This window comes from Amblyraja radiata, chromosome 14, assembly GCF_010909765.2.
Source record: "Amblyraja radiata isolate CabotCenter1 chromosome 14, sAmbRad1.1.pri, whole genome shotgun sequence".
Taxonomy (NCBI): Eukaryota; Metazoa; Chordata; class Chondrichthyes; order Rajiformes; family Rajidae; genus Amblyraja; species Amblyraja radiata.
The window spans coordinates 34,488,072-34,513,134 of NC_045969.1; the positions used below are offsets into that span (position 1 = coordinate 34,488,072).

At 42.6% G+C, this 25,063-nt stretch overlaps 1 protein-coding gene across 1 annotated transcript in view; it reads right to left on the reverse strand.

Moving 5' to 3' along the window:
- Positions 1-5,323: 5,323 nt before the first annotated feature.
- otc (ornithine transcarbamylase) overlaps positions 5,324-25,063 on the reverse strand; it is a 43,223-nt gene continuing 23,483 nt past the window's right edge. Inside the window, exons 5-10 of the mRNA XM_033033107.1 lie at positions 22,471-22,624; positions 20,434-20,556; positions 18,317-18,370; positions 18,040-18,189; positions 8,547-8,684; positions 5,324-6,056 (exon numbers count right to left, since the gene is read on the reverse strand). Coding sequence (XP_032888998.1) covers positions 5,997-6,056; positions 8,547-8,684; positions 18,040-18,189; positions 18,317-18,370; positions 20,434-20,556; positions 22,471-22,624 — 679 coding nt within the window. The 3' untranslated portion in view covers positions 5,324-5,996. The remainder of the gene's footprint in view (positions 6,057-8,546; positions 8,685-18,039; positions 18,190-18,316; positions 18,371-20,433; positions 20,557-22,470; positions 22,625-25,063) is intronic.

Genomic DNA, 25,063 nt, shown 5'->3' on the forward strand with positions numbered 1-25,063 from the left:
AACATGTCCCATCTAAACTAGTCCCACTCACGTGCGTTTGGCCCATATCCATCTAAATCTGTCCTATCCATGTACGTGTCCAAATGTCTCTTAAACATTAGGATAGTCCCAGCCTTAACTACCTCCTCTGGCAGCTCGTTACATACACCCAGCACCCCTTGTGTGAAAAAGCTACTTCAGATTCCTGTTAATTATTGAAATATTGGTCATAAATTTGGTGCAAAGAGGCTCCAAAAAAAGGCTCAGAATGCATCAGAGAGCATCTAAAATCCCTGAGCTTCGAGGGACTTCACGCTTCACGCTCGTGATGTGCACTGCGCGCACATTATTTCACATTAAGTTTTTTTGTAATCCTGTCATGCCACCCCCCTTTTTGAAAAGCTTCGTACGGGCCTGCATTGGAAAACCTTTACATAACGTCCGCAGCACAGAAGCCCACCATCTGATCAGTGCTGACATTTGAATCCCCTGCACCTTACTGTAAAATTCTTCAACAGGTTGCTGGAAATCGTTCAAATTTGATGTTATCACTGCCTGTTCCAAAGTAATGCAGGCAAATATTATTTTGTTTCAGTTAAATATTGGTTGGAAATTATCCATAAAAGAAACAAATTGTAGATCAAGTTTCTCTGTGTGCATCTATTACAAAGGTCTGCCCTTATTCATGATATTGGATATGATATAGCCTGGTTGTATCACGGTCTGGTTTAACAACTCGAATGTCCAGGCTTGAAGGAGATTTCAAAAAGTAGTTAACATTGCACTGCCCAGTCCATCACAGGTACTGACCTCCCCACCGTCGAAGGGCAACCTCAAAAGGGCAGCCAGTATCGTCAAGGACCCACATCACTCTGGTCACTCTCATTTCACTCTTGCCATTGGGAAGATGGTATAGGAGCCTGAAAACGGTAACGTCCAGGTTTAGGAACAGCTTCTTCACAACAACCAGCAGGCCATTGAACACTACTATGAACAACTAAACTCTGAACCACAGGCTGCCCCTTGATAGCACTAGGTTTTGTTAATGCACTATATTATTTTTTTATTTATTGAACTTATCTCTGTTCCTTCCACCTCGATGTCGCTGGGTTGCACTTCTAGTCACTATGCTCTGACTTGTCCTCTCATTCCAAAAACCTTGGTTGCTTTATGTGAGTGTATGTTTAACCCTTCCAGAAAATTCTGCTCTTTTCCACTGCTGCATAGTTTCATCATCAGATATTCCCCCGTAATGTGCCTGGGATATCATAGACTCATTGAGCAACATTGTTGGCCCTTCGGCCCATCTTGTCCATGCCAACCAAGCTGGCATACTGGGCTAGTCCAATTTGTCCGCATTTGACCCATTTCCCTTGAAACTCTTCCATCCCATATATCTGTCAAAATGTCTCTTAACAGTTGTAATTGTATTCGTATACAACAAATGCTGCAGAAATATATGTCCAGTATTTGCTATTGCCGTTCGAACTAAAGTTTACAAGAATTTCCAAGTATTAATGCGTTAGAAATTGTAAGAAATGCCTGGAAGAGCAGGCAGATAGTTCATTTGTCTCTCCAAGGGCATCTAGCTCTCCAATATTCAGTTCTGAAAACTCGTTCAGGAGAGATTTGCCAGGGAATGCAGCCGACACAGACTCTAGCACTGTGGAAGGCTCATCCCATTACTGGAAGGAGGCTTTGGAGAGGGTGCAGAAGAGATTTACCAGAATGCTGTCTGGCTTAGAGGCCAGAGCTATGAGGAGAGGTTGAACTTAAGGAGGTGAGTGGAGGTGGAAGCAAATACAACAGCTGCGTTTAAGAGGCTTTTGGCTAGGTACATTAATATGTCGGGAATGGAGGGATATGGATCAAGTGCAGGCAGGCAGGATTAGTTCAATTCGGCATCATTTGCCAACAAAGTGCCTGTTGCTGTGCAGTACTGTTCGATGTAATTATATCCAAGTTTTGGGGCCATAATAAAGATGTTTTCAGTCGATAAGAAATAATCTATGCAGTTAGCATTGAATGAGGCGAGTAAAGCTGAACCCAAGGCCATGAAGGAAGAAACACGGTGCTGGGGAGGGGGTTTAAACAAGTGGAATTCACAGGCAGGGGATCCGCAGCGCCCCCAGCCCCACAGACGATGCGCCGGGGACGGGCTCAGTATTCACGCTCCCGCAACTGGAGGTACATCACATGGAGCCTTCTCATTGAGTAACTGGCAGAAGCGGGAGCGTGCAACAGGAGTCTTGGTCCGCTATAACCAAAATTCGGTATATAGAGGTCCGGTATTGCATGGGTTTACAGTAATCCAAAAATACATGAAAGAATGGTGGCACAGTGGTGCAGAGGTAGAGTTGCTGCCTTACAGTGCCAGAGATCCGGGGTCAATCCAGGGATGTGGCTCTAGAAATAGTGGACGAATTGGTGATCATTTTCCAATGTTTAATAGATTCAGGATCAGTTCCTGTGGATTGGAGGATAGCTAATGTTATCCCACTTTTCAAGAAAGGAGCGAGAGGAAAACGGGGAATTACAGACCAGTTAGCCTGACTTCGGTGGTGGGAAAGATGCTGGAGTCAATTATTAAAGAGGTATTAATGGGGCATTTGGATAGCAGTATAAGGATTAGTCCAAGTCAACATGGATTTATGAAAGGGAAATCATGCTTGACTAATTTTCTGGAATTTTTTGAGGATGTGACAAGTAAAATGGATGAAGGGGTGCCAGTGGATGCAGTGTATCTAGACTTTCAGAAAGCCTTTGATAAGATCCCGCACAGGAGACTGGTGACTAAAATTAGAACACGTGGTATTGGGGGTTGGGTGTTGACATGGATAGAAAATTGGTTGGCAGACTGGAAGCAAAGAGTAAGAGTGAACGGGTCCTTTTCAGAATGGCAGGCAGTGGCGAGTGGAGTGCCGCAAGGCTCAGTGTTGGGACCGCAACTGTTTACCATATATATTAATGATTTGGAAGAGGGAATTAGGAGCAACACTAACAAGTTTGCGGATGACACAAAGCTGGGTGGCAGTGTGAACTGTGAAGAGGATGTTAGGAGGTTGCAGGGTGACATGGACAGGTTGAGTGAGTGGGCAGATGCGTGGCAGATGCAGTATAATATAGATAAATGTGAGGTTATCCACTTTGGCGGCAAAAACAAGGGGGCAGATTATTATCTCAATGGGGTTAGGTTAGGTAATGAGGAGGTGCAGCGAGACCCGGGCGTCCTTGTACACCGGTCACTGAAAGTTGGCTTACAGGTACAGCAGGCAGTGAAGAAAGCTAATGGAATATTGGCCTTCATATCAAGAGGATTTCAGTATAGGAGTAAAGAGGTTCTTCTGCAGTTGTATAGGGCTCTGGTGAGACCACATCTGGAGTATTGGGTACAGTTTTGGTCTCCTAATTTGAGGAAGGACATCCTTGTGATTGAGGCAGTGCAGCGTATGTTCACGAGATTGATCCCTGGGATGGCGGGACTGTCATATGAGGAAAGATTGAAAAGACTAGACTTGTATTCACTGGAGTTTAGAAGGATGAGGGGGATCTTATAGAAACATATAAAATTATAAAAGGACTGGACAAGCTAGATGCAGAAATTTTTCCCCCAATATTGGGCGAGTCCAGAACCAGGGGCCACATAGAATAAAGGGGAGGTCATTTAAGACTGAGGTGAGAAAACACTTTTTCACCCAGAGAGTTGTGAATTTATGGAATTCCCTGCCACAGAGGGCACTGGATGGATTTAAGAGAGAGTTAGATAGAGCTCTAGGGGCTAGTGGAGTCAAGGGATATGGGGAGAAGGCAGGCACGGGTTATTGATAGGGGACGATCAGCCATGATCACAATGAATGGCGGTGCTGGCTCGAAGGGCCGAATGGCCTCCTCCTGCACCTATTTTCTATGTTTCTAATCCTTACTACCGGTACAGTCTGTACAGAGTTTGTACGTTCTCCTTGTGATCTGCGTGGGTTTTCTCCGGGTGCTCCGGTTACCTCCCACACTCCAAAGACATACAAGTTTGTAGGCAAATTGGCTTTTGGAAAAATTGTAAATTGTAGGATAGTGTTAGTGTGTGGGGATCGCTGGTTGGCGCGGCCTTGGTGGGCTGAAGGGCCGGTTTCCGCGCTGTGTCTCTAAACTATTGAATTTTTGTTGGTATAATAAAGCAAAGGGATTGGATATTAAAGTATTCAGTGGATATTGAATGTTGTAAAGGAACAAATGGCCCTTCAATTGTGTGTTCAGTTCTATGAAAGGCTGCAGGATGTGTCAATAGGAGGGTAAAACGGTAGAGATGGTGCCTTGTTTCATTAAACATGGCATGAACGTACAGTTATACAAGTTGTGCTGGATCAAAATAGATAAAATGGGCCTAAAAGCCTCCTTCTTGGTCACAAATTTCTACAATTCTATAATTTGCAAGCTCATTCCAATTGATACATATGAATTCCTTTCTGGAGCAAAGCAGCACAATTATTTCTGAGGTGGGGACTTAATTGTACCACAATCTCCTATCTCCGCTTATAATATCTGCGAGGAAGTTCTGTACAAAGTGCCTACTCCCAATTAACCGCTACCTCGCAATTCTCATGATTAAATGGAAAAAGCAGAGTATGATTGAGAGAAAATATCACAGATAATACAGTTTAATTAGCAAACAGTACTTGCCTTCACACTGAACAGATGAAGATTGCCGTGAGCTACATCCCTTGGAAGTCATTAAAATAGGATAATCTATGAATAGGCAATCGAACACTTATTCTAACTCCTTCAAATCAGGGGAGAGTGCAGTGAATGTAAAAGATGATGATGACACTTTGAGTCCCTAAAGTTGAATACAAAATGTTTTTGAGAAGATTATGTCAGCAGCTAGTATCTAAAGTGCTGGAACTAGGTTAGGTGAGTATAATGGTTCACTGGCTGATTTTACCATAACATTAACTCTTCAAACACCTCTGCCATTTGGACATTAGGATACATTATTTGTTTTTGCACTCCTAACTTTACAGGATTTGTATTATTTTCTATCTATTAAAATTAATTGATAGGAAGTTCTGGACTGTGTATTATCATTGCTTGGCAAATGCTAGGACTTTGCAATAGAATTGTTATCTTTGTAGTTTTCCTGGGAAATGCCTTGGGATATTTATGTTGTGTTAAAGTTGTACATGTGTGGGCATTGGTGTTGCTGTTGGTGGTGGTGTCAACGCAAATGTTAGCAGTACTAAAGATGGCTGAAGAAGGATCATGAAACGTCACCTATCCATGTTCTCCAGAGATGCTGCCTGACCCGCTGAGATACTCCAGCACTTTGTGTCATTTTCAGCAGTACTACACATTGACTGTCAAAACATAACCTTTGTTTATTCTTCAAAATAAGGTGGTCTAGGATAAATCTGTAGTTCAAACATCTAGATGACTTCAAAATATCAGGAGGAAAATTTAATTAGACCGTAAACATCTGTTTCCAGTTGTAACATCAAATAGGAAATTCTGTACAAAGTGCCTACTCCCAATCAGCATCGAACAAGCAATTCTGAAGATTACATGGAGACGGCAAGATATGATTGAGATTAAGGTATGATTGATATATGTCTGAAGAGGGGTCTCAACCCAAAATGTCACCTATCCATGTTCTCCATAGATGCTGCCTGACCTACTGAGTTACTCCACCACTTTGTTTCCTTAAACGCAGAATAATATCTCCACAGATAATAAAGTTTAATTAGCAAACCGTATTTGCGTCCAAAATATTACCAATATTACCAGTTATTACCCTTAATAACTGGATTATGCTCACACACATTATTGTAGTTTCCTTCGATGTAAGGATCTGAAAAATTGACCGCCGCTATTTAATTACCACTAACAAGGTACATTATCATCATAATTTAGTTAAATGCTGTAATTTAATATCAATGAATTGTAGAGTTACACAATTGTTTGAAGCTTTTCATATTATTCTCCCATGAACGTTCTTTCATTATGGACGCTAAGTTGTAGGACAGGATTCAGAATTTTGGCTTGTTACTCAATGGAGAATAATCTGTCAGTATGTTCACCATTGCACCCTGTAAGAAAACATAACAACAATTAGACAAAGTGCACATTTAAACAATGATAATAATCAAAGACTGCTGATCAGAGTTTCCCATTTGTTACCAACCTTCAAGGTGAAGAACTTACTGGAGATAAGAACCACAAAATCTCCTTGCAATTGCATACAGTAATAAGTAAGAAAGTCAATTTTATACCACAAGTATTTATGATGTTGATGAGTGGCTAACAAGATTGGAAGATGATAAGGACTGTTAAGAAGGGACATAATACAAATACTTTAAAACTGGTTCAACAATAACTTCCAATTTACCTCATTCTCATATGAAAATTATTGAACCCAGCAATTCTTTATGGACAAATCAAATTCACTGCTTATCTGATGGAGAAATCTCTGAAATGAACCATGAATTTCATGGACTGTTCTTTAGGAAGTGAGATTTATCATTTCTTGCTCATTGCTACTTAGCATTCAATCCATTTCAACCAGAAAACCAGCAGCCTGAATTTATAGGGCACCCATGATGTAATAAAGTCTGACAAAGGCCCACAGAAGGAGATAATTGAGCCACTTAGACAAAGTAGGAGGTTTTAATTAGAGCTGTGGAGGAAAATTCATTGTGCAGCTTACATTTCTTAGCCATTTCTCTGTACATTGTGGATGGCTCAATTGTAATGAATTATTACCTTTCCACTGACTGGTCAGCATGCAACAAAAGCCTTTCCCTGTACCTCGATAAACATGACAATAGATAAACTAAAAATAATTTGAGGTTTTTCCACAACATATAGCAATTTAATACTAAAAATTCTGTTTATGACGATAACACTGATAATTGCAAGTTGCATACGAATATACCTTCTGAGTGAAATCTGGTAAGAAAATGTCGTAACATTTGCCACAATACCTGCAGAATTAATGTGGAAGGGAAATAAATAAATTTGACACATCATAATGTGAACATGTATCGAGATGAATCATTTATAGCAAGAATCAATCACCTCCTCTATGAAAATTTGTTGAGGTGATGTATGAAACATAGATAACTGAAGGGGCTTGTTGGCAAGCGGAGTAGATAGTGGTCTCACTGGACTAATGCAGAAAGCACGCATCACAAAATCAAACACTTGAAACAGTCTTAGTTTGAGAAATAGTCAATTTGAGTTTGAGGATTGTTGCTGATGTATTGCAAAAGTCATGTGTGATGAATTTTACAGCCAGCTCCACATTGGCCTTTACCCGTGACCTTACTGCACGAGTGCTTTACACCTCCCAGTGTCTGCTCAATAGCTCTGCAAGCTACTGAAAAGCCAACTATTATTGAAGAGTCGACGGTCCTATTGTGTAATATCCGAACCACTTGAAATGTGATGGAGATCCAATAAATAACTAGGGATAGTTTTAAACTATAATTGTCTTTTACAAATGTAGTAATATATAAATGATCGCCATTGCCACGGCTCTGAAGTCCAGTAAGCATAAGAGTAATTCAGAAAGCTGGTTTTACATGATTCACCAAATTTTGAATCAACCATGAAGAATGATTTAGAATCTCAAAGTCCATTAACTAAAACTGGATTCATTTCACTATTTCTGGAACAACTTTGATTATCATCCATCATTATGCGGTTTCAATAAGTAAATATACTGTTCTTAAAGATCTCAAAGATATAGAGTCAAAGAGTCTATGAAAACATGTCCAATGGCCCAATCGTCCATGCTGACCCTCATCTAAGCTAATTCCAGGTTGGCCCAAATCCCTCCAAACCTTTCCTATTCGTGCATCTGTCCAAGTGTCTTTTAAATGCTGATATACTGTAGTACCTGCCTCAACTACTCCTTTTGCAGCTCGTTCCTATACCCTCTACCCACCAAGTGATAAAGCTGACCCTCAGGTTCCTAATCGTAAATGGTAGTACTTTATCTAATGATGTGAGACTCTGGTTTTCCTGTGCAATACATCCAACAACATGAAGTAAATAATTATTTTAAGCATATGTTTTTATGTGAACATTAAATGTTTTAAGGAGGTTTTAAATCCCCCCCCCCCCCCCCTTCTCTCCCCTATGCTCCACGTGGACTCGCATCTATTTGTTCCCTCCCCATCCCCTTCCACTTACATTCCTTCCTCTAGCTTCACAACTCGCAACTCTTCAATCCTTTTGTCTCACATGTTTTGACTTTTCATCTCTGGCCTTTATCCAACCATCTGCCTATCAACCCCTCCCCCTCACTTGTATCCACGTAGTACACGCCAGACTTTGTCCTGCCTCACCTATCTTCCAGTTTTCTCCCCCACCTCCCCACCACAATTTGGCTAAAGAAAGGTCCCAACCTGAAATGTCGCCTATCTACGTTCTCCAAATATGCTGAGTTACTCCAGCACTTCGTGTCCTTTTTTTTAAAAGGAAACTATACTATATTATGGTTCCCTTTGGTGTAACACAGTGATAGTTATCTAAAACTAAACTGATGTGATTTCCAATATACTTAGTCTTCTTACCATGATCGTCCATTTCCTATTTTCAGCTTCTTGGAAGACCAGTGATCGTGGAGAGTAAAATACTTCATCATCAACCTCTTCAGATTTTCGTGGCAAACAATGCAAGAACGTCCAGTTTGGAGCTGCTGACTTTCCAGTCTATAAAGCAGAAAAAAAAGAGTTATTTTTACACCGGGTGGTGGGTGCCAGGAACACACTACTAGGGGTAATGACATTTAAGAGGTTTTGGATAGTCACATGAATGTGCAGCGAATGGAGGGATATGATCAAGTGCAGGTAGATGGGATTTGGCATCATGTTCGGCATGGACATTGTAGACTCAAGTTCTTGTGCAGCACAGTTCTATGTCAATAAAATATATTCAGTCCAACTTCTTCAATTATCAATACTTACCATGGACCATTTGTAGCTTCATACTATCATTTGTAGCTTCCAATCATGTCAACTACAAATGTTCTGGTTACAATATGTTCAATTATTTTTGAGGTAGCAGTTTTCAGAATTCATGTAATATAACAAATAATAACAAAAAGCAGTATAATGTTTACTGCTAATGCGACCACTTGAGCACTTTGTTGGTTTAAGCTGGCAGATCTAAGATATTGCCTTGGAAGAGAGCTGTTACCAGACAATCCTTAAGAAATATCACAGGATATGCTAATTAACACCTTGGGACCAATTTATTTTGCAATATCTGCATTTTCTAAAAAAAAAAATCTGCAATTAGTGCATTCTTTCAGATAACAGATCACAAAAACCGGTAACCGGTAACAAAGAGGCTATTCATGTTTGCTGTTTATAGCATTAAAACCACCATATTCACCAATATTTAAGTGGTACTACCCAGAGCTCATCCCTAAGCACATACAAAGTCAACCAAAGATATACAACGTATTAGCTATCTATGGGTTATTTCCCCATCTTAACTAAGATAATGATTCTAAATATATGATGGTTTACGATACGATAAAACTTTATTCATCCCCGGAGGGAAATTGGTCTGCCAACAGTCACAATGAACAAGGTACACAAAAACTTGAAATTAAAAGTGAAAACAAAAAGAAAAAGACAAGCGACTGTTGGCTAGCTGCTGTGAGCACAGCGCCTTCACCAGAACAAACAAACAAACACAGACTTATCCCCTGGGCAGAGGATTCTAAACTAGAGTGTCTCCTCCCCCCCACTCCCACATCAGGTCCCCCTTTGTTCTCCCACCGTTCCTCACAACCATCCCCCCACGCTGGGTCCCCATTGTCTTCCCCTCCCCCCCTCACGCTCATCGACTGCTAGGCCCTACCGCCACGAAGGCCCACGTTGCCGCCGAGGCCCAACTGCTGCCAAGGCTCCCGATAACTCCTAGGCACCCACTGCCGCTGCCAAGTCTCCCGCTGCCACCGGCTCCCATCGCCGCCACCGCTGAGGCTCCTTCAGCCCAGACAGACCTTGCCACCCGGCTTTACCGTAGTCCCCTGGGTGGCCTGTCATCGGCGGAGCGGTTGTTCGGTGGGTGGATTGGGCCCGCGGGACACTTTAAGAGCCAATGCTCATCGCATGCTAATTTGCAATATTTTTTTTAATGTGCGGACCTAACCAGTTAGCATAAGTAGAATATAGACACAAAATGCTGGAGTAACTCAGCAGGACAAGCAGCATCTCTGGAGAGAAGGAACGGGTGACGTTTCGGGTCGAGACCCTTCTTCAGACTGATCAGCATAAGTAGAATATCTCATTGAGAGCACTTCAGCAAGTCAAATTCAGATAGGTTTATTGTCTTATACACCAGTGTACAATGAAACCCACCCATTCTGCTCATATAAATACATTGGGGACCAGTGTATGCTATTATATCAGTGCGCTTAAAATTGTCTATAGAACGACGAAAAAGGGATCCTGACCCGAAACATCACCTTTTTTTTCCAGGGATACTGCCTGACCCGCAGAGTTAATCCAGCACTTATGTTTATCTTTGGTGTAAACCAACATCTGTAGTTACTTGTTCCTACTGATGGAATAATAAGATCGCTGAATTGGGCATGAAAGCACTAACATTTTTTAATCCACATAGTTTAGAAACATAGAAATTAGGTGCAGGAGTAGGCCATTCGGCCCTTCGAGCCTGCACCGCCATTCAATATGATCATGGCTGATCATCCAACTCAGTATCCCGCACCTGCCTTCTCTCCATACCCTCTGATCCCCTTAGCCACAAGGGCCACATCTAACTCCCTCTTAAATATAGCCAATGAACTGGCCTCAACTACCCTCTGTGGCAGAGAGTTCCAGAGATTCACCACTCTCTGTGTGAAAAAAGTTTTTCTCATCTCGGTTTTAAAGGATTTCCCCCTTATCCTTAAGCTGTGACCCTTTGTCCTGGACTTCCACAACATCGGGAACAATGTTCCTGCATCTAGCCTGTCCAACCCCTTAAGAATTTTGTAAGTTTCTATAAGATCCCCTCTCAATCTCCTAAATTCTAGAGAGTATAAACCAAGTCTATCCAGTCTTTCTTCATAAGACAGTCCTGACATCCCAGGAATCAGTCTGGTGAACCTTCTCTGCACTCCCTCTATGGCAATAATGTCCTTCCTCAGATTTGGAGACCAAAACTGTACGCAATACTCCAGGTGTGGTCTCACCAAGACCCTGTACAACTGCAGTAGAACCTCCCTGCTCCTATACTCAAATCCTTTTGATATGAAAGCTAACATACCATTCGCTTTCTTCACTGCCTGCTGCACCTGCATGCCTACTTTCAATGACTGGTGTACCATGACACCCAGGTCTCGCTGCATCTCCCCTTTTCCTAATCGGCCACCATTTAGATAATAGTCTGCTTTCCTGTTTTTGCCACCAAAATGGATAACCTCACATTTATCCACATTATACTGCATCTGCCAAACATTTGCCCACTCACCCAGCCTATCCAAGTCACCTTGCAGTCTCCTAGCATCCTCCTCACAGCTAACACTGCCCCCCAGCTTAGTGTCATCCGCAAACTTGGAGATATTGCCTTCAATTCCCTCATCCTAGGTCATTAATATATATTGTAAATAGCTGGGGTCCCAGCACTGAGCCTTGCAGGTACCCCACTAGTCACTGCCCGCCATTGTGAAAAGGACCCGTTTACTCCTACTCTTTGCTTCCTGTTTGCCAGCCAGTTCTCTATCCACATCAATACTGAACCCCCAATGCCGTGTGCTTTAAGTTTGTATACTAATCTCTTATGTGGGACCTTGTCGAAAGCCTTCTGGAAGTCCAGATACACCACATCCACTGGTTCTCCCCTATCCACGCTACTAGTTACATCCTCGAAAAATTCTATAAGATTCGTCAGACATGATTTACCTTTCGTAAATCCATGCTGACTTTGTCCAATGATTTCACCACTTTCCAAATGTGCTGCTATCCCATCTTTAATAACTGACTCTAGCAGTTTCCCCAATACCGATGTTAGACTAACTGGTCTGTAATTCCCCGTTTTCTCTCTCCCTCCCTTCTTAAAAAGTGGGGTTACGTTTGCTACCCGCCAATCCTCAGGAACTACTCCAGAATCTAAAGAGTTTTGAAAGATTATTACTAATGCATCCACTATTTCTGGAGCTACTTCCTTAAGTACTCTGGGATGCAGCCTATCTGGCCCTGGGAATTTATCGGCCTTTAATCCATTCAATTTACCCAACACCACTTCCCGACTAACCTGGATTTCACCCAATTCCTCCAACTCCTTTGACCCGCAGTCCCCTGCTATTTCCGGCAGATTATTTATGTCTTCCTTAGTGAAGACGGAACCAAAGTGGCTATTCAATTGGTCCGCCATATCCTTGTTCCCCATGATCAACTCACCTGTTTCTGACTGCAAGGGACCTACATTTGTTTTAACTAATCTCTTTCTTTTCACATATCTATAAAAACCTTTGCAGTCAGTTTTTATGTTCCCTGCCAGTTTTCTTTCATAATCTATTTTTCCTTTCCTAATTAAGCCCTTTGTCCTCCTCTGCTGGTCTCTGAATTTCTCCCAGTCCTCTGGTATGCTGCTTTTTCTGGCTAATTTGTACGCATCATCCTTCGCTTTGATACTATCCCTGATTTCCCTTGTTATCCACGGATGCACTACCATCCCTGATTTATTCTTTTGCCAAACTGGGATGAACAATTTTTGTAGTTTAGCACTCCAATCAAATCTGGTGTCACAATATATACCCCAAAAGTATACTGCAAGCAAAATTATCAAGATTATATGAAATGTAATGATATGATAGGCTGGAGTAACTCAGCGGGTCAGGCAGCATCACTGGAGAAGATAGGTGATGTTTCGGATCGGGACCCTTCCTCAGACTTTCTCACCCCTCACCTTCCCCCCACTACAATCAGTCTGAAGAAGGGTCCTAACCTGAAACATCACCAATCAATTTTCTCCCACGGTTCTATTAATCTTGTTATATTATCGATTATTGCAAACTATCTCCGCAAAAGCATAATTTTTTTAAAGTCTTGTCCATGCAAAATACTTAAAATCAGCCAGAGAACTGCACTGAAAATGTTGAAGTATAACAAGGAACTGCAGATGCTGGTTTACAAAAAATAGTGCTGGAGTAGCTCAGTGGGTCAGGCAGCATCACTGGAGAACATGCATAGGTGATATTTCAGGTCGGGAACCTTCTTCAGACTGATTATAGGGGGGGGGGGTGGTGGGAAGAAAACTATAAAAGAGAAGGGGCAGGACAAAGCACGGCAGGTATAGGGGTGGTGGGGTTTTCATAGGCAGATGGTTGGATAAGAGCCAGAGATGAAAAAACAGAAGGTGCGATACGCTGAAGATATATTTAGGACACTGAATTTGGTCTATTTGTGAAATGGGCCAAATGCAAGCTTCGAGGCATCAATTGATAGATTGCCCACTATAGCTTTATGACTTTGAATACTGGCTTTGACTTTAATGTCCTTTTGCTGCTTCTTGCTCCTTGCCAATGGTCAGGATTTAAACATTTCTCTGAACTGCAAAGTAGCACTGTTAGGTATAAAGATCTTGATTTCTGTCTGTCCACAAGGCACAATCAGACCAATCCGAACATTGGAAATGTTTCTACAACATGTCAAGGGTCTATTTTATGATATATCTACCTCATCGATATACACTGCTCTGAAACGCTTTTGTGTCATCTAACACAAAGGTATCGGAGGTATCATTAGAAATGGAGACAGAGGAATTGCAGGTGTCAGAATTTTGTGCAAAGCACAGAGTGCTGGAGTGCTGGAGGAACTCAGCAGGTCAGACATTTTGGGACAATTCTTCATTCCCACCCAAAACGTTGCCTGTCCATCTTTTCAAAGATGCTGCCTGACCTGCTGAATTCCTCCAGCACTTTGTGTTTTGTATCATAAGAAATGTTCAGACGGGTACCTCACATCTCTTTGGAAACCATCTGTATCTTCTTTAAACAATCAAATACTTACGTTTATCTATATAGGTTTACAAGGCAAGGACTCCCTGTAATATCGACATACAGTACTATAATACTTGTGTGTAGGAAGGAACTGCAGATGCTGGTTTCTACCGAAGATAAACACAAAATGCTGGAGTAACTCAATGGGTCCGACCTGAAATGTTACCTATTCCTTTTCTCCAGGTATTTTGCCTAACCCGCTGAGTTACTCCAATATTTTGTGACTATCTACTACAATACTTCACTGGCGATTATATTCTGTCGTGGAAAGCCTTCCTGTGATGTTCAGAATATTAGTCAAAAAAGAATGCAATACCAGTAGAAAGTAAATTCTATGTAGATATTGGATTTTACATGTCACGTTGCGTTGCAAGTAACTTGTGTTGAAATCCTACTCCTACTTTGCTGAAGTGAGATGCGTGCAAGCTGATCTGACTGATGGCTCTTGCTGCTATCTAGTGGTACAAAGATTTAATGCAATATTTTCACTCGCACAGAGAGTCATACGGCAGGGAAACAGGGCCTTCTGCCCCATTTCCCTACGCTGACCATCATGCCCCATCTATGCTAGTCCCACCAGCTCGTGTTTGGCCATTTCCCTCTAAACCTTACCTACCCATGTATCTGCTCAAATGTATTTTAAATGTTGTTATTGTACCATATAATGGTGCTCATTGGGAGCGCACAGGTAGTGTACAGAAATAGATTATGTTCCTGAATGTGCAACTTTGCCAGGAGATGAAAAAGATTCAGAAATGATTTAATTCCTCAATCTCGACTACTTTTAAAAGTTGGTCAAAAGTTAGTGAAAATGTCTGGGAATGGGGCATAAAATCCAGAACAGATAATAGAAGGGATAAAATAACTGATTTAAAACATCTGTATAATCAAGCATATGGCAGGAATATTATTACAATGAATAATTGACAAGTGTTGCATTCAATGTTTCTTCATTAGTGTTTATATTTATCAATCATCCCAATCTGTCCTTGAGAAAGTGGGAATCTTCAACTATCCCAGTTTGTTTTATAAATCTTTGCTCCCTCCACCACTATTGCATCTTGACTGTGGTTTAGTTTAGTTTAGAGGCACAGGCCCTTTGGCCCGCTGAGTCCACGCCGACCGTCTATCACACATTCCCACTAGTTCCATGTTATCCTACTTTCCCATCCACTACCAACAGGTGAAGTGCAATTTTACAGGGGTCAATTACCTAAACATCCACATGCCTTTGGGACGGGCAAGGAAACTAGAGCACTCAGAGGAAACCCACGTGCTCACAGGGAGAAGGTGCAAACTCCACGCAGTCAGCACCCGAGGTCAGGATCGAACCTGGGTCTCTGGTGCTGTGTGGCAGCAGCTCTATCAGCTATGTCACTGTGCCACCCTAACTATGTAGCATTTTCAAATGCTTTCAAGCGCTTTATTTTTAAACAGGAGATTTGAAACCCAAGGTCTCAGTTACCAAGAAGGACAAGAGAAACATTCACGTAGGAGCACCACAGAGCTTTCTCCTACAGCTATGTTAGGCAGGGAGTTCAAGGATGTTAAACTGCAATCTTTCTCGGTCAAATTAGTGCCTTATTTGTGCAGGTGTTCCCATGTGTCTGTTTCCCTACTCCTTCCTGTTAACCGAGACCTTGGTTTTGAGAGCTATTGTTAAATAAAACATTTGTTTCATAGTTTTATCAAGGTGCAATGGTTTAGTTTAGTTTAGTTCAAAGATACAGCATCGAAACATGCCCTTCGGCTAACTGAATCCACGCCGACCATTGATCACTTGTTTACACTAGTTCTATGTTATCCCCACTTTCCCATCCTCTCACTACTCACCAAGGTAATTTTACAGAGGACAATTAACCTACAAGCCCACAGGGAGGAAACCAGAACACCCGGAGGAAACCCACGAGGTCACAGGAAGAACGTGCAAACTCCACACAGACAGCACCTGAGGCTGGGATCGAACTCGAGTCTCTGGCACTGTGACCAAGTGCACCATTTTCCTACCAGCTCCACCAATGATGGTGGAGGGAGCAAAGGTTTACATGGGTGGCAGCAAGGATGCCAATCAAGTCAGCTTTGTTATAATGGGTGTATCAGACCTTTTTTGAGCTGTTGGTACTACATATCCAGAAAGTGTAAAGTATTCCCCATTGTTAAACTTGCTCCTGTTAGGCTGAATTAAGGCATTGAGAAATCAGAAAACACATGTCCTGGTGTGTTTTTGAGGCGATGGTATTTACGTGGAGTCCACTTAAGTTTCTGATAATAGATGAACATCCTCCCCCAGATTTTGATGTGGGGGAGAATTATGCCAATGGGCAGTGCCCATGACCTTGCACTGTGGGCTATGAATTGTAAGGTCCCACACCTGTTGTTGTCCAAGTCTTGCTGCATTCGGGGCACGGATTGATCCATAGTGTGAGGAGTTGCAAATGCCGGATTCAATCCTGTGCAATCATCAGCAAACATGGTCTGAGGGTTATTGACGATGCAGTTGAAGATGGTTGGACCAGGACCCTAACAAAACTCCTGCAGTGAAATTGTTCTGGGACTGAGATTATTGGCTATTATTGCTTTGTGGTGATTAAGCCACGTAGAAACTTCTTAGTTCTAATCCAGCCATTTCCATTCACATCCTTGTCATTGGCATAAAACCTGAGAAGGAACTTAAGAGTGCCATCAGGACCACGTTCTGCAGGTTTGAATGCTATTTATGTAACATTATTAAATTGGGGTGCATAGTGGTTCACAAATGATAAAAATCTATAAATCAGCTTGTGAAATTATTTTACTTTCATCTTTTGTAAGCAGACCTCTAGTGTCAGTTTAATAATATAACTAGTCCGGACATCCATGCCCAAAACTATACAGAGTCTACCTTTCACAAACCTAGATGAATACGTGCAGTGATCTGGATCTGCTTCAAGATGCCTCTCAGCACATCAGGTCAACAACAGATGCCATCTCACTGCTTCTCCACTCTGATCTGGACCATCTGGATAACAGGAACACACATCAGACTGCTTCGTTAGTTTAGTTTAGTTTTAGTTTAGAGATAAAGCGAGGAAACAGCCCTTCCACCCACCGAGCCCACGCCAACTAGCGAACCTCATGCACTAGTTCCATCCTACAAAACTAGGGACAACTTACAGAAGCCAATTAACATCCAAACCTGCACGTCTTTGGAAGGTGGAGGAAACCGGAGCACCCAGATAAGACCCATGCGATCACAAAGAGAACAGACAAACTTTGTCAATACAGGCACCCGAGTTCAGGATCGAACCTGGGTCTCTGGCGCTGTAAGGCAACAACTCTACCAATGTGCCGCCATTGCTGGCCATTGACTACAGCTCAGCGTTTAATGCAAGCATCCGCTCCAAACTCATCACCAGTCTCCAAGTCCTGGACCTCCATGGCTGGTTGCATCATGGCCTGGTATGGCAATTCCAATGCACAGGTGCACAAGAGGCCAGTCCATCACAGCCACAGTCAAAAACATCTACGTGAGGCACTGCCTCAAGAAGGCAGCATCCATCATCTAGGGTCTTCACCATCTGTGTTGGAGGTACCACACCATCAGGTTCAATAACAACTATTTTCCTAAACCATCAGGTTCTTGAACCAAACTGCACAACCCTAATCCTACCTCGGCAGCGGAACATTATGGACCATCTCCTGCACGGCAATGTAAATGTTTTCTAATTGTGCTTTGCATTAATGTCTTGTTCTTTGCATCATGTTATCTTTTCATTGTCATGTAGAATTTATGTATAACCAATGTACGATTCATTTATGTGTATGTTTGAGTCTATGCACCTGTGATCCTGCTGCAAACAACATTTGCATTGTACCTGCACCTCGCCGCACTTGTGCATACGACAATAAACTTTACCCGATGTACAATTCTCACTGAAAATCCAGTTATCACAGAGGTGATGAGATGAGATGTGTTGCACTGAGGTAAAGGATAGCAAGTAGTTAGAGAAGTAGAAGAAGCTGAAGAGAAAATGGCTGTAGTACTTTGTTTCGGATTGCACATGCCTTACCTTCATTGTGATTTGATAACCATGGAATGCCTTCAGCCTCTCTGCTTTCTCCTCTTCCTGCCCCATGCTAACCCACGTGTCTGTGACCAGGGCATTGGCTCCACTTGCCGCTTCCATAGGATCATTGGTGAAGAACAACTTGGTTCCACACTAACGTCAACGATAAACGTAAAAGGAAAAGCTCTTTAGAAACATGCGACTTCATCCGCAAAATGGTGAGATTAATAACACCTGATATCCTCATAAAATATATCAAAAGATAACAAAAATAAATTACCTCCCCAGCCAATGACTTAGCAACCTTGGTGACATCAGCATCGGGTTCGAAGCCCTGTAAAGAGACAACAGGTTACTCCAGCTTTTTGTGTCTATCTTCAGTGTAAACCAGCATCTGGCAGTTCCTTGCTACAGAGGTTCATGCACCTTTCTCCTGTGGTGATGATACATGTTTTCATAAACAGTTAAACAGATGTCTGTAGTCACTCAGTCAACAGCGGCGCAGCGGTAAAGTTGCTGCCTCACAGTGCCACAGACCCGGGTTCCATCATGACTACAGGTACTGTCCATGTAGAGTTTATATGTTCTCCCTGTGACCGCGTGGGTTTCCTGCAGGTGCTCCGGTTTCCTCCCCACATTGCAAAGTGGTACGGGTTTGCAGGTGAATTGGCTTCTGTAAATTGTCCCTAGTGTGTAGGAGTGAAAGTGTGTGCAGGGGATCGATGGTCGGCATAGATCTGGTGGGCCGAAGGACCTGTTTCCATGCATTATTCTAAACTGAATGATATACCTAACAGGATATGTTGATAACAGGCAGTAGTTTGAGTTCACACCATGTAATCCTATCCAGATTGATTGAATGAAAGTTGCAGCAAGGAAACAGGGCCTTCAGCCCACCGAGTCCACGCCACCCATCGATCACCCATTCACACTAGTTCTACGTTATCCCACTTTCTCATTCACTCCCTACGCACTCGGGCAAATTTACAGAGGCCAATTATCTTAAAATTAACTACCAATTAACTGCCCGCACGTCTTTGGGTTGTGTGAGGTAAACCGAAGCACCCAGAAGAAACCCATGCGGTCACAGGGAGAATATGCAAACTCCACATGGACGGCACCCGAGGTCAGTATTGAACCCCGTTCACTGGCGCTGTGAGGCAGCAGCACTACCTGTCTCATCTCTATTTGACCACTGAACTATGCTGATTTCTATTGCAAGGACTGAACAGAACATTATTACCCAGCAATAAAATAGATAGTTGGTCGCCAGTGTTAGTGATGCTGGTGAGGTAGAACTGATTAAACTCTGACTTTGTGATACTGATGCACAGTCTTCCATGTGGGCTATAAAATGGGAACTTTTGGCACAAAACGCTGCTCTGAAGAAAAAAAAGGGCGGCACAGTGACGCGGTGTTAGAGTCACTTCCTTACAACGCCAGGTTTGATCCTGACTATGGACGCTGTCTATGTGGAGTTTGTACGTTCTCCCTGTGGTCGGGTGGGTTTTCGGATGTTCCGGTTTCCTCCCACATTCCAAAGGCATGCAGGTTTAGGTTAATTGGCTTCTATAAATTGTCCCTAGTTTGTAGGATAGAACTAGTGTACAGGTGATCACTGGTCGGTGCGGACTTGGTGGGCCGAAGGGCCTGTTTCTATGCTGTAGCTCTAAACTAAACTAAATGATAATATTGTTGTTATAAACAAAGCTTACACCATTTCCTGAATGCTAGTTTTACTCAACGATAGGAATGATTCTCAACAGAAATCCAATAAATCCACTACCGTTGAAAATTGACCCTCGCGGTGCATCAAGGTATTCTTCTGGCTGGAAAACTACAGCAGCTGGTTTGTCCATGGACACTGGATTTCAGTCCAAAGACCTGCTGGACTTAGACTAAGGAGGCCTGGCCTTTCGCATCATGCCGGCTTGCCATCTGGACTATCAAGTAGTACAGTCCCAAGCACTGGAACCAAGTCAAATTATATTAGTTTTCAGGATTCATTGAAGATAAGTTCATGTCATCGAAGCAAAATTAGGCCATTCAACCCATCAGGTCTACTCCGCCATTCAATAATGGCTGATATATTTCCCTCACAACTCCATTCTCCTGCCTTCTCCCCAAAACCACTGATACCCGTACTAACCCGGCCTATTCCCACACTGTATCTCTAAAGTCTAAAGACCCATTAAGTCTGTTCTGCCATTTGATCATGGCTGATCTATTTTTCCCTCTCAACCCCATTCTCCTGCCTTCTCTCTATAATCTTTGGCACCCTTAATGTTGGGTTTGTGCCAGGTTAGAGTTTACAATTATACAAACAGGTCTTTATAATGAATTAAAATATGGTCACTCTTTGTTGGGAAGAAACACCTGTTATACCAGAGGGCATACCTTGGGAGTAGCAACATTGAGATGCATTCCAAGTTTCGGAGCGCTCATCATGAAGGAGTGAAGCACATTGTTCCCATCTCCTATCCAAGACAAGGTCAGACCATTCAGGGAGCCAAAATGTTCCTAAAAAGGACACGGACAGGATTAATGTTGAACTGCATAAATAAATCTGTACATTCAAAAGATTTTTGTTCCTCCACTGAGATTTAAGGAAGTGTTCCATGCCACCATCGGAGACTAGAGATGTGGGAAGCTTTTGCAACTTGGGCATACTGATCATCCAAACGTTCTTAAGATGTGCAGTGCTTTTCACTCTTTGGCTTGAGGCGAGTGCAGGGGAAAAAGCAACATTCCTCTGTCAACACGCATGCTAATAACATCACAACAGAATAGATAGCTGTGTTGTTAACCCCTTATGTATTTGTCAGCAGCGGTTTTTACTAACGAGCCATATTCTGAAAGCCTTCTGTTGGTCTCTGTCGTCAATGCACAGAGATAATACCTTTTAAAATGACAGGCTCCATGAAGGTACAAATCTCCAGGCTCAGCAACTGAAGTAGGGTTAGGGTTACGAGTCTGAAGAAGGGTTCCGACCCGAAACATCACCCATCCTTTTTCTCCAGAGATACTGCCTGACCAGAGTTCTTCCACCGAAACATCAAACATAGAAGTGTACAGCGCAGGAACAGGCACTTCAGCCCACAATGTCCCAGCCGAACATAATGCCAGGTTAAACATATCCCCTCTGCCTGTACATAACAGGGTCAACTTTCCAGCTGAGCTGCTGTATGCTTAGACAGTGATATCTCACCAGACAAGTTAAACAGTTTCCAGCTTGAGATTTTTATTAAAATCAGTCACAATAAAATATAGAGACTACTACTGGCTTTAGCTTAAATATTCCTTCAATAAAATCTTCATTTTGTTTCTCCATCAGTTTTTGCCTTTATCATCACAGTCACATCACTGATCACTGATCACTGATCACCTAGTCCCATAAAAAAAATAGGATTGGTTGGTGGTCAAATTGAAAGCCTCATGTGACATTCCTAAAGCAAAATGAACAAATAAATTCGACATGATTGATGTTGATTGTTGCCACAGAGGCATATCAATAAAAATGAAGAACTATTTCCAAATTAGGCATTAGGGAGACACAAGGAACAGCAGATGCTGGTTTACAAAAAGGATGCAAAGAGTAACTCAATGGGTCAGGTTTCTGTGCTGGCTGCTCCCAGCTGACAACAATATGCCGTCTGATTGGGGACACAAGGAACTGTAGATGTTGGAATTTTGAGCAAAGCACAAAGTGCTGGAGTAACTCAGCGGAGCAGGCAGTATTTGAGGAGAACATGGATAGGCAACATTTTTGGTTGGGACCCTTATTCAGACATTAATTCTTGAGTTTGAGTTCAGTTTGAGTTTAGTTTATTGTCATGTGTACAGCAAAAAGCTTTTGTTTTGTGTCAATCAGTTGCGGAAATACAATTCATGTTTACAAGCCACGCACAGTGTACAATTACATGATAAAGGGAATAACGTGATAACGTTTAGTGCAAGATGAAGTCCAATAAAGTCCGATCAAAGATAGTATGAGAGCCTCCAATGAGGTTGTTAGCAGCTCAGGACCGTTCTCTAGTTGTTAGTAGGATGGTTCAGTTGCCTGATAACAGCTGTGAAGAAACTGTCCCTGAATCTGGAGGTGCGTGTTTTCACACTTCTACACCTCTTGCCTGATGGGAGAGGGAAAGAGGAAGTGGCCGAAGTGTGACTCGTCCTTGATTATGCTGGATGCCTTGCTGAGGCGGCCTGAGGTGTAAATGGAGTCAATGGAAGGGAGGTTGGTTTGTGTGATGGTCTGAGCTGCGTCCACAATTCTCTGCAATTTCATGTGGTCTGGGATGGACCTGTTCATAAGCCACTTCTGGTATTATAAAGTGTTTGTTCATTTCTTTAAACAGTGAATACAGTTACATTATACCTTTTTACCCCCAGGAAAATTATTAAATGTAACCCATCAGAAATTTCCCAGGATACCTGAAGCGTGAGGTAATCAGCCAGGATCTGGATGGGATGGTACATCTCTGACAGACCATTGATCACTGGGATTGTACCATCCTCCGCCAGTTGCTCAAGATCAGAGTGCTTGTACACCCTGGCCAGGATCACGTCAGTCATCCCACTCAACACCCTGGAATGCAAGGTAGAAACAAGGAACTGCAGATGTTCGTTAATACACTAAAGGACACAAAGTGCTGGAGTAACTCAGCGGGTCAGGCAGCTTCTCTGGAGAGCATGGATAGGTGACGTTTTGGGTAGGGATGCTTCTTTAGACCCGAAACGTCAACTATCCATGTTCTCCAGAAATGCTGCCTGACCCGCTGAGTTACTCCAGCACTTTGTGCCCCCCCTGGAATATAAATCAAGGAGACTCAAAATGTTACCAAACAGTACAAAATGCTAACATTTAACCCAGGATAAAAAGCATCAAATTGTATGGATAATAATTCAGCACATAGCATGCTTCCAATTTTAGTTTATTGATACAGCATGGAAGCAGGCCCTGTTGCCCACCAAGTCCATATGCCCATTGATCATCCGTTTACATTAGTTCAATGGTACTTTATTGTCACGTATACCTAAGTACAGTGTAATTCTTTCATTGCATACATTTCAGTAATAATCCTACTGTGGTCTACATTATCCCACTTTCTCATCGACTTCCTACACAATAGGGGAAATTTGCAGAGTCCAATTAACCTACAAACCTGCACGTCTTTGGGTTGTGGGAGGAAACAGGAGCACCCAAGGAAACTCAGACGGTCACAGGTAGAACTTGCAAATTCCACAAAGACTGCACCCGAGGTCAGGATCGAACCCTATGAGACAGCAGCTCCACCAGCTGCACCGTTTGTTTTGTATGCTTCACTCATTATCGCATCCGAACTCACATCCCTTTATCCTCATTTCAATTGGCACCCGATCACATGTCAAACGGGAGAACCTTATCCAAGCGGTTTGGCTTAATTTGAATTTGAATCCAGATCACAGATGGAAAAAGATATTTGTATTTCATATTAACAAGAAGCTCTTCTGGAAAGTTAGTATAGTCTGAAATTTGTTCTTCGAACACAGGTGACCTTGGCAGGCAGTGATTTAGTTTCGTTTAGAGTTTTAATTTTGAGATACAGCATGGAAACAGGTGCTTCAGCCCACCGAGTCTGCGCCAACCAGCGATCCCCACACACTTACATTATCCTATACACACTAGGGACAATTTACAATTATACCAAACCGATTAACCAACACATACGTATGTCTTTGGAGTATGGGAGGAAACTGGGGACCCCGGAGAAAACCCATGCAGGTCACAGGGAGAACGTACAAACTCTGTACAGACAACACCCGTAGTCAGGATCGAAACCGGTAATCTGGTGATGTAAGGCAGCAAATCAACTGCTACGCCACCGTGCTGCTCAACGTTTGAGGCAGTATAGACTTGCTTTCCTAAAAAAGCAGCGAAGCAATAGTCAGCTTCAATTGCTCCTAATGTCTGCGCTTGTCATGGTAACCATGGTCAAAGGCAAAATTGCGCTCTTTTTCAGGCTCACAGTGCAATAGAATGCTGTGCCTCGGGACAATGGTTCTTTGGGAAAATTGGCCCATTTACATTTACTGCCACGAGCGCCCAAAACAAAAACAAACGTGAAAGACCTATTTGACGTTCTCTTTTATTTCATGGATTATTATTACATGGACAAGGAAGATAACCAGTGCGATATTGGCAACAATAGTGACCCAATGATTAAAACACTATCCCTTCCATTGAAGCCATTGTTCATTACTGCCCAGAACATAAATCCAAAGATGCTCTGCTAGGAAGCAATATAGGGTGGCTCGTTCCGAGCTGTTCCCTGAAGAAAACCTTATTAGATTTAGTAGACTGCACAACCCTGTAATGGAGGTTGCCTAGCAACAGAATCCCGTCACCTTTTATTCAGTGCGTTTATTCTACAGCCTCAGCTGCTGCCACATAGGACTCTGGAATGTGTTGGTGTATCTGCAGCAATGTAAAGCCATTACCCAAACACGTCAACTCAATGGTATAGAGTCATACAACAGGGCAACAGGCCCTTCGGCCCAACCTGCCATTACTGACCAAGATGCCCCATCTACGCTAGTCCCACCTTCCCGCATTTGGCCTACATCCTTTTAAACTTTTCCTATCCATTAACCTGTCCAAATGTCTTTTAAATGCTGTTATACTATAGTACCTGCCTCAACGACCTCCTCCGGCTGCTCGTTCCATATACCCACCACCCTCTGTGTGAAAAAGTTGACCCTATGGTTCTATTCCCCTCTCACCTTAACCCCATGTTCTCTAGATCTTGATTCCCCTAATCTGGGTAAAAGACTAACTATAACCGTATAATTTTGAACACCTTTATAAGTTTAGTTTAGTTATGGTCACCCCTCACCCTTCTACGCTCCAAGTAAACAACACAAATTTAACAGAAGATAGACACAAAATGCTGGAGTAATTCAGTGGGTCAGGCAGCATCTCTGTAGAAGAGGAAGAGGTGATGTTTCACTCTTCAGGCTGAAAGATAGAGAAGGCCAGAACAAAACG